Here is a 13,499-nt window from a genome sequence, read left to right as displayed (position 1 = left end):
AAAACATGTTTTGTTTTTTTTAATTAAACATTTAGTGTGTAGGTGATTAAACATTGTTCAAATTTTTTTTATTTTTTTCACGAGTCAGGAAATCTTAAAAATTAGATTCTAATTTATAATATTTCCCATTGCTGGTCACTAGATGGAGCTATTCCCAAAATTGCAGCATTGCAAAATTGGGTAAAAAGCCCTCGCTCTAGTGAGCTCTCAGCATCCCCCCCTCCTTTATCCTGGCTAGTGCCGGGATAAACGAGGGGTTTGAACGGTCTAACCTCCTACACTGTGTGTCGCCATTTTTTGAGCTAACACACAGTGTAGAAGGTTAACATACAGTAGTAAACGTACACAAACACGAACATACATTGAAATCTCTTACCTGCTCCTGCCGCCGCGGCTCCCTCCGGCCCGTCCGCTCCATCTGCTGCCGCTGGTCCAAGTGCACAAGTCCGGAAGCCGCGACCGGAAGTAGTAATCTTACTGTCCGGCCGCGACTTCCGGTCCACAGGAAAATGGCGCCGGACGGCGCCAATTTCAAATTGGACTGTGTGGGAGCGGCGCATGCGCAGTTCCCACACAGACGGCGTACACAGAAGTGGATGGGACGGGAGCCGTTCGCAGTCCCTATGGGACTGTGGCTGCCGTATTCCATGTCTGTATGTGTTGTTAATCGACACATACAGAAATGGAACAAAAAATGGCAGCCCCCATAGGGAAGAAAAAGTGTAAAAATAAGAAAGTAAAACACAAACACACAAATATAAACGTTTTTAATAAAGCACTAACATCTTTAACATATGAAAAATAAATTTGTGATGACACTGTTCCTTTAAAGAGATATTCCAGTCATTCACATTTATGCTCCTCTCCATTGAAGTCTATGGGAGAAGCGGATAGAGCCAAGCGCTGCTTGCTTGTCCCTTTCTGTAACTCGTATAGACTGTATGTGGATATGCAATAAATGTTTTTGATGGGAATACCCCTTTAAAGATCCTCCCCTCAAGAAGCATGCTATCATTTTGTCTGATTAATACGCTTGTAGGAAAAAAAAGCATGTGCAGATAAATATTTCCCAATATAGGAATTATTTTCCCCTTAAAAAGTTTTTTTTAAATTCTCCTTAAAGGGGTTTTCCCCACCAGGGACATTTATGATATATCCACAGGATATGTCATAAATGTCAGATCGATGCGGGTCCCACCTCTGGCCCCCTAAACCCCGTTCTACTGCTTCTGTATTTCAGCTGAAGCATGTGATTCCCGACCATGAAGAAAACGCTTTTTCCGTAAGTCCCATGGAGCTGTATGGTAGTTACGGAAACCGCGTAGCTCACATGCTACGCTGTTTCCAAAACTGCCATTTACTACCATGGGATTTATGGAAACTGCATAGCTCCTTAAGCGTACTCTACTGTAAAGTATTGTCAGAATACTCTGCATAGACAGTCTAGATGTAGATGCCACACTTTATTATTTATCTGTGACACTTTATTATTGCATCATTCTCATACATTTGACTTTGTGTATTCAATTCTTGTACCTTGGAAAAATTATCCCTGTGTATCATTCTTAGGTTGGTGAAGATGTTCCTGATGCCAGGAAGTGTGCCTGTGCTAGTCATGTGGCACAGGTGGCAGACTTTTTCCAGGTGAGGATTGTTGTGTTTGCAGTGCTACGTTTGGATAGATGATCGAATTGTGTAGACTACAAAATAGTTATAGTTGATTTTGTACAATTGTAACCATGTAAATGGCCGTCCTCCTACTTGTTACTACTGTACTGTAATACTAGTATTCTCAGATATGTAAAATAAAGAATTCATAATCTCTACAATAGAAGGAACGTAAAACTGCTGGTGTTTTTCCAGGCTTAGTGGGCATAATTGTTTTCATACTAAATGTATATGTATTTAGTGGACTAATGGTTTGACCACAATTGTGCTTAGCAATTCTAGGAAAAATTCTAAGACTACATTTATACGTCCGTGATAAACGGCCATTTTTATAGCGGCCGTGAATATCAGCCGTCAAAACAATAGGACATATCCTATTTTTGTCTGTTTTCACGGCCAGATATATGGACAGCGGTGTCAGGTGCTCCCACTGACCCCCCTGTAGATAGCATATATTGACAGAGACGTCAGGTGCTCGTCTAGGAACGAAATCCCTGGTCAGAGGGATTCTGCTCCTACAGTGACGCTATCTACATGGGCACTGTGGCACTATGTGGACACTAGGACTTTATATGTGGGCACTGTGGTAGTATGTGGGCACTGGCACTATCTACATGGGCACTGGCACTATGTGAGCACTGGCACTTTATATGTGGACACGATCTATCGTGGGCTCTGTGGCACGATCTACAGTGGGCACTGGTACTATGCGGGCACTGGCCCTACAGTGGGCACTGTGGCACGATCTACAGGGACATTCCGGCACTATCAAAATAGGCACTGTAGTGCTTTCACGGGATTGGGACAAAAAAAAAACACGGACAAGTTTTGTGTTTTTTTTTTTGTCCCAACCCCCTAAAAACACCACAGTGCCCAAATAGATTGTGCCACAGTGTGCACTGTAGATAATCCCCACATAGGGCCAGTGCCCAAATAGTGGATAGTGCCACAGTGCCCACATGGTGCCACTGTAGATAGTGCCACACTCCCCATATAGTGCCGATTGTAGATAGTGCCACTGTAGCTCCCTGTAGGAGCAGAATCCCTCTGACCGGGATTTCGCTACTAGACGAGCCCCTGACGTCAGGGGCTTACTCTCAGAGCGGAATCCCCTGCCAGAGCATCAGCAGCACTCTAGCCAGGCATTCCACCCCAGGAGTAGCCCCTGACATCACTGTCCATATATGGATAGTGACGGGCGGTTCTTCTCCAGGAGCGGAATCCACGGCCAGAGCGGGGTCTGGCCACCGGGGATTCCGCTCCTACAGGAAGCTACAATGGTGCGATCTACAGGGCGGTGCTATCTACAGGGGGGTTCAGAGGCAGCCCCTGAAGTCACTGTACATATATGGACAGTGACATCAAGTGCTGTCCCCGGCTAGAGATCTTGGGAAGCTCTGGCCGGGAACTCCATATATGGATGGTAATGTCAAGGGCTACTCCGGGCTCAGCGCAGGAAGTAGCATTGTGTGCGGGGAGTCCTCGGCCTGGATCCGTTTTTACTGGCCGTTACAAGGATTGATTCCTGAAAAACAGCCGTTAAAAACTGATCCATTGAGTTCTATGGGAGCCGTCTGGCCGTGAAACCGGCCAAAAATAGGACATGTCCTATTTTTGACGGCTGGTATTCACTGGCCGTTAAAAAGACGGCCGTGTGAATACACCCATAGAGCTTCATTGTTCTGAAAACGGCAGTTTTTCCACTGTCGTGAATGTAGCCTAAAGAAAATGACCAAGTAGCATTGATAAATGACAAAGTTGTTTGTTTGCAATTTTGCGCATACATAAAAAGTATCATTCTCACTTGGGTGATATTGTTACTTGCAACTTAGAAATGGAAATTGTATTTGTCCTGTATTACTGCTATGTACCTCCATTTATAGCAACGCTCCAGTCCAAAAACAAATGACTATATATTTGAAATGTATAGTCCACTTACCTGCTGCCCTGCTCCATAATGATCCGGCCATCGTTCCTGCAATCTGGTCCCCCGTTTTCCCCTAAGATGATGATGATAATGCTGCTGGACACAGCACCGATACAGGGGCTGATGTCACCATCGCTCGTCCATCAGAGGGCGGTGGAGCCTCCACATAGCAAAGTCTGAGACTGCGGTGGCCATCTTGAAGAGTGGAAGACGAGGGACCGTAATGCAGGTACGGAGGCCGGATCTTTCAAGAACTGGGTAGCAGGTAAGTTGATTGTGTACATTTACAATTTCCTTTTTTCTTTTTTTGACTGGATATGCAACTTTTAGGATATGCAACGAAGTGTGTACATTACATTTTATAATCTAGAATAAAAAGGTGTTCTTATGCTGTTTATTCGATTAATTCACTGGCAGGTTGCACTCTCCATTCATTTCAGTACAGGGCAGAATAGCATCAGACTTGAATCAATGCTGCCCTTTTCTTCCTCCTTTACTGAGAAAGAGATGGATACAGAATGAGAGAGGTGGAGAGATACAGCTGGAATAATTTGAATTGGGAATTACAAGCTGTCTGTAGAGAGCACGCTAGTTGATGGATTCCTGTTATTACTGCAGCACCATCTGCACTGAGTCAAGCAGGCAGTCTCTCTCTCTCTCTCTCTCTCTCTCTCTCTCTGCACCGTGGGAGGGGAGGGTAATGGGAGGTGTAACAGGCTTGTAGACAGAGTGACCGTGACCTGGCTTCACCCCTACTGTATCTGCAACATGGCAGACACTGATAACCACTTACTGTTAGTGTAGGGGGAAGGAGAGATCTGCAACACAAATTGTTGAGCTTTTAAAGGAACAGTTTCACAAAGGTACTGTACATGAGGACCTTCATTTTTCACTGGATGTATACTTTTAGTATGAGAAGAAAGTCAATGGCACTGCTTATGATAGTAGTAAATATTTATTTTGCAGCTATAATAATTTCTAAAGTCCTCTATCTCTAATCTTTGTGCCCGGAGGGGGGAGGGGCGGGATTCTGTATACAGTTGTTTTCCCATAAGGACAAGTTTATATATGCTGTTGCAAATTACATGACAGTTGTCAAGTGCTCTGGTGGACAGGTTTCCTTTAAGTAATCTACTAACATCATGTTCTAGAGCAGAAGAAGCTTAGTAGATTAATATATAGTTTTTATAGATTTGGTATAATCTGTATTTTATTAACTTAATTCTTAGTTCATTCTGAACTTAGGTGTCCAGTGGGCAGTTTCACTCATTGATTGACAGCTTCCACGTAAAAGTGGGCATACAGAGATAGCTGTCAATCAGTGATTAGGACCTCCCAGTGGACTCCTAAGCCCAGAATGAGCAGGGCTGTAAATTAATAAAATGCAAGTTATACTGAATATTTTCCCACAAAATATGTCAATTTGCTCCGCCTCGCTTTGCTATAAAACATGCTGACTGCATTTTCAATGTGACAGGTTCCCATCTAGTGTCCTCCTTGTGATATCCGTTTTCTTTCTGTGATTTGTTTTTTAATTATTTTTTTTATATGTCCTCAACTAAATGTGATTTTTGTTTTTTCAAATAGTTTTGTTTTTTTTAAAATATAAGGAAACCGAAGAAAAAAAATAAACAATGGTACATATCCAATAGGCAAATTTGAACAGCATGGCTTGAAGTGTAAGGCCTACCTTGCAGGCACTATTGCTATTCAATTTTTTTTAAATGGTGGGGCAGGGCATGGTGTGTTCTTGGATTTTATATTTTTTTATGTTGTCATCCTTCTGATTACCTCTATATCAACATTTCTTGTGTATTTCCTCTTTATTGTATGTAGCATCTACTATGATCATTACATATTGTTTGTCTGATCTAATACTTGGGTTATTGTGTTGTCTTACCCTTATCAGTATTTATGACTTGGATCTTGTTTATCCCATTTTTTTATTTGACATAATTATGTATGAAGTGGTTTACCTAATAGTTTTAATTCTATATTTTTTAAATAGGGTGTGGATGTTATAGTGAACGCAAGCAGCGTAGAGGACATAGATCCTTTGGCCATAAACCAGCGCCTATCCAACGGTACTGGGCGGCTGGCAAGTCCAGTCTTACAACGACTGCAGCTCAAAGATGAAGGAAATGCTGATCCTGTGGTAAGCAAAACCCAATGGGCTAAATTTATCAAAACTGTCTAACAGAAAATCTGACCTTGTTGCCCATAGCAACCAATCAGAGCTCCGATTTTCACTTAAACTGCTCTGGAAAAATAAAAACTGTGTTTGGTTGTTATGGGCAACAAAGCCAGCATGACTGTTAGACCGTTTTGATAAATGAGGCCCAAATGTGTTTAATATAAAGCTTGGCCATTGATGTAAGGATTATCGTTAACAATCAAGAACATTTTTACTATCATTACTAAAATCAATCTGTTCTGACTGTTGGAAATCTGTTCCTATTGGTCAGGAAACTTATTTTTATAAATTATTCTCGGGTCAGTAGTGATAAAGGAGAGAAACACAGGTAGGACAATGCAAATGCACATTTTTTTTTCTCATGATACAAATGATTTTCCATGGGGAAAAAAATTAATCTATTGTACCTTGGGAATTATCTTTTCGTGTATGTCCCCTCCAGACAAGCAGTCTTTTTTTTTTTTTTTTTTGTACAACAGAACACTCCATGAATCATGGCTAAAGGACCGTTTACACTGGCCAATGATTGGGTAAACTAATGCTCGTTCCGGATAGTTGAACTTTGTAAATCGGGCAACAATCAGCCGACGAACTAGCTCGTTCGTCTGCTGATTTTAATATTTTATTCTGGCCTGAAAATCATTGTTTTCGGTAGCAGATCTCCCTGTGTAAATGGTATTATTTAAGCGGTGTCAAGCTGTATTAACGATCGTTCGTCCCCATACAGTCTGCATTGGCCTGTGCATCGATCGACCTGTAATGATCGGCTATTTGTCATGGGCACATATCTGCCCAAGTAAACCCAGCCTAAGTCTGTACATCTTATGGCCAGCTTGAGTGTTAGAAGAATCACGACTTGATAAAGTTGAGTGACCAAATTGTTGCCTGTGTTAGACAAAAAAGGTTTTGCAATATAATTCTTTACTAATGATGCGGTTTTTGTTGTCTGTTTTAATGTCCGGTGGTATGACTTCAGTTCACTACAAGCAATTTTTTGACTGAAGACACTCTCCTCACTATAAGATTTATTTATTTATTTCCCTTCACAGGGAACCAATTATCAGAAGACAGACGCGGCAGTGGAGATGAAACGTCTTAACAGGGAACAGTTCTGGGAGCAAGCAAAAGTAAACATCCCCCACCTTGTTCTTCAAAGAATGTCCACATTTTCTTCCGTGTCCTTCTGGTTTTACATGGTCTTAAGCATTATGTCCCATACTGTTAGGGTATGTGCACACGATAACGACAATTACGGCTGAAATTACGGAGCTGTTTTCAGGAGAAAACCGCTCCTGAATTTCAGACGTAATTGCTCGTACTCGCATTTTGCGAGGCGTCAATTTCGGCCGTAATTTGGAGCTGTTCTTCATTGAAGTCCATGAAAAACGGCTGAAATTACGTCCCAAGAAGTGTCCTGCACTTCTTTGACGACGCTGTTATTTTACCCGCCGTCTTTTGACAGTGACGCGTAAAATTACAGTTCGTCGGCAAACCCATTGAAATGAATGGGCAGATGTTTGCCGACGTATTTGAGCCGTGTTTTCAGGCGTAATTCGAGGCGTGAAACGCCTCGTTTATGCCTGAAAATAGGTTGTGTGAACCCAGCCTTACTGTGAACTCCAAGGCAAAAAATTCCATCATGTTGTTTGGCGGTATGGTGTTTCGGTTTTGAAGGTTCGCGCTAGAGAATAATCTTTGAAACTTGCAACGTGACGTGAAATAAGTATTTCTATAGATAATGTGCATCGAAAACATTATGGTTGCTTTATGCATTTCCAACACCTCAATTGTCTATATAGTATTTTTACTAATACAATATTGACTTCCTGTGCATATCCACAAACCTGTTTACTTCCTAGGAGAAACCACTCTTCTTCCTATTTCTTATTCTTAAATGTTCTTGTCAGAGAGAAGAGGAGGAAAGAAAGCAGGAAGAAAGGCAGAAGGCACTGGAGGAAAGATTACGCTTTGAGCAGGAACGTATGGAACAAGAACGAAAAGAGCAAGAAGAACGTGAGAAACGTTACCAGGAAAGAGAGCAGCAAATCGAGGAACACAGGTACCTATGTCCTTCCGAGCAAGACCTATAACTTGTTTGATGAGGCAGACTAGTTTGCAAAAGTCTTCTTACGATTGAATAAAATGGCCAGTGAGCTAGAACATATGTTCATGTACTATTTTATCGCTGGCAGGAGGAAACTGCAAGATGAAGAGGCAGAAGAAACGAAAAAAAGATTACAAAGCAACTCCATATTTGTGAGTTAATTTCAAATACGAAGGCCTTTTCCAGCACCAGTACTTGGCCAGCAGTGCTTTATTATTGTTAATAGAACTGTCTGTTTATACCCTGCCAGATGGACCAGAGGGATGATGATGAGGCAGCAGAACAAAAGAGGGCAGAAAGTGAAGTGGAGGTATGGATTTATTTTTTTCTGTATTCCGTATAAAACTTCTATTTTAATATGTTGTCACTGTGACTGGTGTTTGGTGGCAGGAACAGTGCAGTTGAACTCCGCATGCCACTCAGTGGCGCATGCGCTATACACAATGCTGAACCCTGCGGATAATGTACTGTCTTTTTTACATGAAGTTTAGTTTTACATGAAGTTATTTTCGGTGTTTTGGTCACAGGCTATATACAATTGAATATATATTTTTCAATGAGCAACCACAAACCTGTTTTTTGGTGCTTCTTTCTACAGGAGGCTGCTGCCATCATCGCCCAGCGTACAGAAAACCCCAGGGAATTTTTCAAGCAACAGGAGAAGGCTACAGATGTCAATATTTCATTGTTAACCCCTCGAACAGGTATGTCTATACAAAAAAGTGCAATAATATGTATTTTTATGGCACCCCTCTGGCAGCTGACTGTTACCACTATGTGTATGTTTATATGCCCCCAAAAAAAGAATAAAGAGGTGCCCATTGAAATCCGTAAATAGATTGCCTTGTTTTCACTCAATGACTTGTGCTGGTCTGGCCAATAGCAGGATGAGCAAATGCTGGATCCCACATATATTAGCTCATCATGCACTTATAGGACAACGGAAAAAGGTCTATGGTTTTATGAGACATTATAATGCACTTTCCTCCGAATCAAGGCATATAGGTTTTTTGGCGCCCACCATTTGTAGCCCCCTTGGTTGCTCCTTGGCAACAGACTACAGATGGCCTGTTCACTTTGCCTTGTATCCTAACCACATTAATCTCTATGATGTTCACATGAAAATTATCCGCTTTTATGGTTCTTCCATTCATTCATGGCTGTAGTCGGAATTCTAAACCTCTTTTTTTTCGCTATAGAACTTCTAATTTGTGGATTTTTGTATGTGAGTACCAATGTTTTTCTGTCTGCTCCTAACTGGCGGTTTGTGCTACATGTCTATTACACGTTTATGTCTATTTCTGTATTGTCAAAAAAATCATGAAACTTTTCATTTAATTTTTAATCCTTTTTGTGTTTTGTTAACATTTTGAGGGTAATGTACTTTGCAGCATTCTAGGTTCTGTTTCGCTTATTGATGTTTTCTTCCCTTATTGATGTTTTCTTCCCTTATTGATGTTTTCTTCCCTTACTAGCAGCGGTGAGAAGTTCTTCAGAAGCAGGACCACCTCGTACTCCTGAGAAGGAACGTCGTAGTAGCTTGGGTGAAGAATGGAACAAAGCCCTTAGTTCTGAGCAGACTGTCCAGGACAGTGCATGGGAGCCACAAGGGCTCGCAGAAGACGTTTTTATGGAGACGAGAGATGAAGATGCTGGATTCCCAGCTGCTCCTCAATTGACAGGGAGTGAGGAAGAAGCTGTTATGGAGCTGGGAGAGGTTGACTTGATGTCAGATGCCCACCCCCCTCCAACACAAGAAGCTCCTAGTCTTCTTGATCTGTGGCAGAATGATGAGCCTCAGGAACCCACCTGGACAGATGGCAATTTGATGACGACCCATGAGGACATCCAAATAGAGCAAAAACCCCTTGGGGAAACAGAGGCATGTCCTCCTGTTCCTGAGGATAACCTTCTGAACTTTGAGGAGCTACCACAACCACCCCCTACCTTTTGTGACATGGAGGCAGAGGAGGATCCCCAGAGTATCATCCACATTGAGGGTCCACATCAGATGACTTTGAGCTATCAACATGCACTGCAGGAAGCTTCTTGTCATCAGCCAGAGCTTACAGACTCTCTTCTCACAAATGGGGAGACATCTCAAAGAGAAGGAACTCAGGTGTGCAATAAATTTTAATATCCATTCTAAAATATTTGTTTTAAAAGATATGTACTCCGTGTAAAGGAATACAGTTTTAGCTGCCATTATTTATTTTATACTTCTTTATTGCTACTTACTTTATCACCAGAAGCCATGCTACTCAAAATGCAATATCCTTTAGTTAGGAGTATATATTTGTAGAACGTTGGTGCTTTCCTCCTAAGATTGGTTATTTCATCAACATTAAATATAGAAGTTCCTTTTATTTGTAATCCTTTTGTTTGGTCCTATTGGTATGAATGTTGACTGAATCTTTAACTTCTGAAAGTTAGAGGTAACTCTAAAGTTAGACACATGCCAAATGTGCTTGTGATCCAGAATTTTGCCTGATCCAGACATGTCCCAGTATCTTCCCTAGATATATTCACCCTAGTTGACTGCAGAATATCATTCCAAGTGGTTAAATTATTATTCAGACTTGCTACCTTATTTCCATTTTCATATTTTGTGGTAGTGTTTTGTGTACCTGGTTTAATATGTGCTTGTAATGGTTAGACAATGCAGGCTTCTAAAATGCTGGATATTTATGAACCAGATGGTGCATGAAAGAGCGAGAGAGACATCCTATCCAAGGAATTTTTACATCGGTCATATAGAAAATGCTACCTAATCCAAAGTTCACATCTCTCTGATTTGGCCATGATGTGCCTAAATGTCTAATTTAATCATACAAGACTAAAGACTGGTTTACACGGGCGGATTTCTTCCCAAAAGGGAATGTGCACATGTAAACTGCATTTACGTCTGAAATTACGGAGCTGTTTTCAGGAGAAAACCGCTCCGTAATTTCAGACGTAAATGCTCGTCCTCGCATTTTGCGAGGCGTCATTGACGGCCGTAATTTAGAGCAGTTCTTCATTGAATTCAATGAAAAACGGCTCAAATTACGTCCAAAGAAGTGTCCTGCACTTCCTTGACAAGGCAGTCATTTTACGCGTCGTCGTTTGACAACTGTCAAACGACGACGCGTAAATTACAGGTCGTCGGCACAGTACGTCGGCAAACCCATTCAAATGAATGGGCAGATGTTTGCCGACGTATTGGAACCGTATTTTCAGGCTTAAATCGAGGCATAATACGCCTCGTTTACGCCTGAAAATAGGTCGTGTGAACCCAGCCTCACAAGCGCTGATCAGCGCTCGGTAACTGGCCCTTTTACGCGGGCCGAGGCTTTACTGTCTGGGGACGAATGATCGTCAATATGATCATTCGGTTCCCCATCAGTTTGAATCGTGGTCTGCAGCACATCCCGTTTTACATATGGACGTGTGCGTCAGACAGCGGTGATGATCTAGGCTGCGCAAACCATGTGGTCGGCTGACGAATGAGTGTTTGCTCGTTTGGCGGCTGATTGCTGCCCTGTTTACATGGGCCGTTAATCGGGAATGAGTGTTCGTCAGATTGTCCCGTATAAATGGGCCTTAACACAATAATGACAATCTGGAAATTCAAGGTGCTGTGTTTTTCCAACAATTGTCTTTTGATTAGATTTTGCAAAGATTGTTATGGGTTTAGGGGCTAGCTTTAAAGAGGCTCTGTCACCAGATTATAAGTGCCCTATCTTCTACATAATCTGATCGGCACTGTAATGTAGATTACAACAGTGGTTTTTATTTAAAAAAACGATAATTTTTGACAAAGTTATGAACAATTTTAGATTTATGCTAATTATTTTCTTAATAGACAACTGGGCATGTTTTTTACTTTTTACCAACTGGGCGTTGTGAAGAGAAGTGTATGAGGCTGACCAAGAAACTAATTAGCATAAATCTAAAATTGTTTATAACTTGGTCAAAAATTATCGTTTTTCAAAATAAAAACCACTGCTATTATCTACATTACAGCTCCGATCCGATTTATGTAGGAGATAGGGCACTTATAATCTGGTGACAGAGCCTCTTTAAGAATAAGGCGTTGTTCACACAGTTCGATTTTGGTTAATTTTTTTTCATGCATTGTTTTCAGGTAATATGGGAGTGTAACCAAAGATGCTTATAAATCTTTGCATTATACAATATATATATAGTTTTGGCTATAAAAATATGCAACAAATCGGCACTGTTGGAACAAGGCCTAAACATCCATGCGCTTCTAAGTGGATAGAACCAGATTAGGGCCAGTTTAAGATGGACAACTGAGTTTCTTGTGTTACTCTCTTCGGAATTTAGGAGGAGCTATTAAAAGAATTCACCTAAATTACTTTACTCCATTAATCTAATGAGCATTCATGATTATTAGGTTAAAAATGTGAGGACAGCCCGTTTCTATATGCTCTGTTAGGTCATACGGGCGACATTCAGAGTGTTTGGAATCTTCCTCTGTCAGCTAGAGTGGAGAGCCACAGCAAAGCGCTATGTAAGGGACATGTAATACTACGTTTCCCCTGTAGGAAAGATGCGTGATTATGATAACAGTTGATAGCTGGGAAGGGGGGTATGTATCAGCTGCACACTAGTGTGGCTGTATTTAAGGGAAAACTAACTAATCACCACATTGTTACATATTATCACTATTTCCCGGTCTATATTAAAATTAAGGATATCTATCCTCAGTCTTTCTGTGCTTATTACGCTTTGTCTACTTGGTGAGAACCTGCCATAGAATGTTAGTCTATAGTTGAACTGAAACGTAAGGATTCCGCGTATATTTTGCTGTTTGAATAGTTGTTTAGAAGGCTGTATGCCTAAAATTTTTGCCACAATACAGTTTTCTTCATTGAATGTACTTTACATCTTGGCCACATGGTAAAATAGAACTATGGTTAGCTACAAACAATGAAAACGGGTACAATAAGCGTTCTGAATGAGAGAGCGGATTTACATTGGTCAGAACCATTTTTTGTCGCATAAACATAAGTTATCAATAAGTATAATTATATGACTTCCTTATGGGGGGTATCACCTCGTCGATAGAAGTCGGCTGAAGAAATCTAAGCTATCCCAATTTATGTTTTGATGTTTGAGTCCCCATAGACATAAGATTGTTCTCAGCAGATTCCACTGTTTTCTTTAGTATTTACAGTTTGCCTATGGTAGCATAGCTCGCTGTTCCCAACTTTACGTGAGTCATTATACTCCTGTGAATCAGTTTTACTGCAATCAGATCATAGCTTCTAAAGTCAACCACGTTTAGTAAAGATTTTCAATGTATGTCGATGTATATTCTAGAGTCAGAACTAAGCCACCACAGGTTTTGCTGAGGGAAGCCGTAACAAGCCAGGCATCGTGAATTGTGGTATTTATATAGCCGCCATTTATATAAATGACCATTCCTGTAATGTATGGATTGTTAAAGTCCGCCAGGACAGGATCTTCTCCAACAGAGCGGCTCTCTGTTCTGGCATATAGTGGAAGGTCCTGAACTCGGGACCTCCATCTGACCTCTATATTCCCGAGGAGGGCAATATAGACAGGGGTTGTCCTATGAGCGATCAGTCAAGGATTTT

The 13,499-nt window shown here is 41.2% G+C and overlaps 1 protein-coding gene across 6 annotated transcripts in view; it reads left to right on the top strand.

Annotated features, from left to right (window-relative positions):
• DBN1 (drebrin 1) overlaps nucleotides 1–13,499 on the top strand; it is a 75,405-nt gene that overhangs the window by 52,865 nt on the left and 9,041 nt on the right. For 2 of the 6 annotated variants that reach the window (XM_075856483.1, XM_075856490.1), the window contains exons 4-11: nucleotides 1,570–1,644; nucleotides 5,604–5,750; nucleotides 6,839–6,916; nucleotides 7,697–7,848; nucleotides 7,982–8,045; nucleotides 8,120–8,203; nucleotides 8,492–8,597; nucleotides 9,369–10,012. In XM_075856483.1, coding sequence (XP_075712598.1) covers nucleotides 1,570–1,644; nucleotides 5,604–5,750; nucleotides 6,839–6,916; nucleotides 7,697–7,848; nucleotides 7,982–8,045; nucleotides 8,120–8,203; nucleotides 8,492–8,597; nucleotides 9,369–10,012 — 1,350 coding nt within the window. The remainder of the gene's footprint in view (nucleotides 1–1,569; nucleotides 1,645–5,603; nucleotides 5,751–6,838; nucleotides 6,917–7,696; nucleotides 7,849–7,981; nucleotides 8,046–8,119; nucleotides 8,204–8,491; nucleotides 8,598–9,368; nucleotides 10,013–13,499) is intronic. The other 4 variants (XM_075856487.1, XM_075856489.1, XM_075856488.1 and 1 more) reach the window with 4 other exon arrangements.

Source organism: Rhinoderma darwinii, chromosome 3 (genome assembly GCF_050947455.1).
Source record: "Rhinoderma darwinii isolate aRhiDar2 chromosome 3, aRhiDar2.hap1, whole genome shotgun sequence".
NCBI lineage: Eukaryota > Metazoa > Chordata > Amphibia > Anura > Rhinodermatidae > Rhinoderma > Rhinoderma darwinii.
Note: the sequence above shows the minus strand (reverse complement) of the source record. Positions and strands in the feature narration are given on the sequence as shown.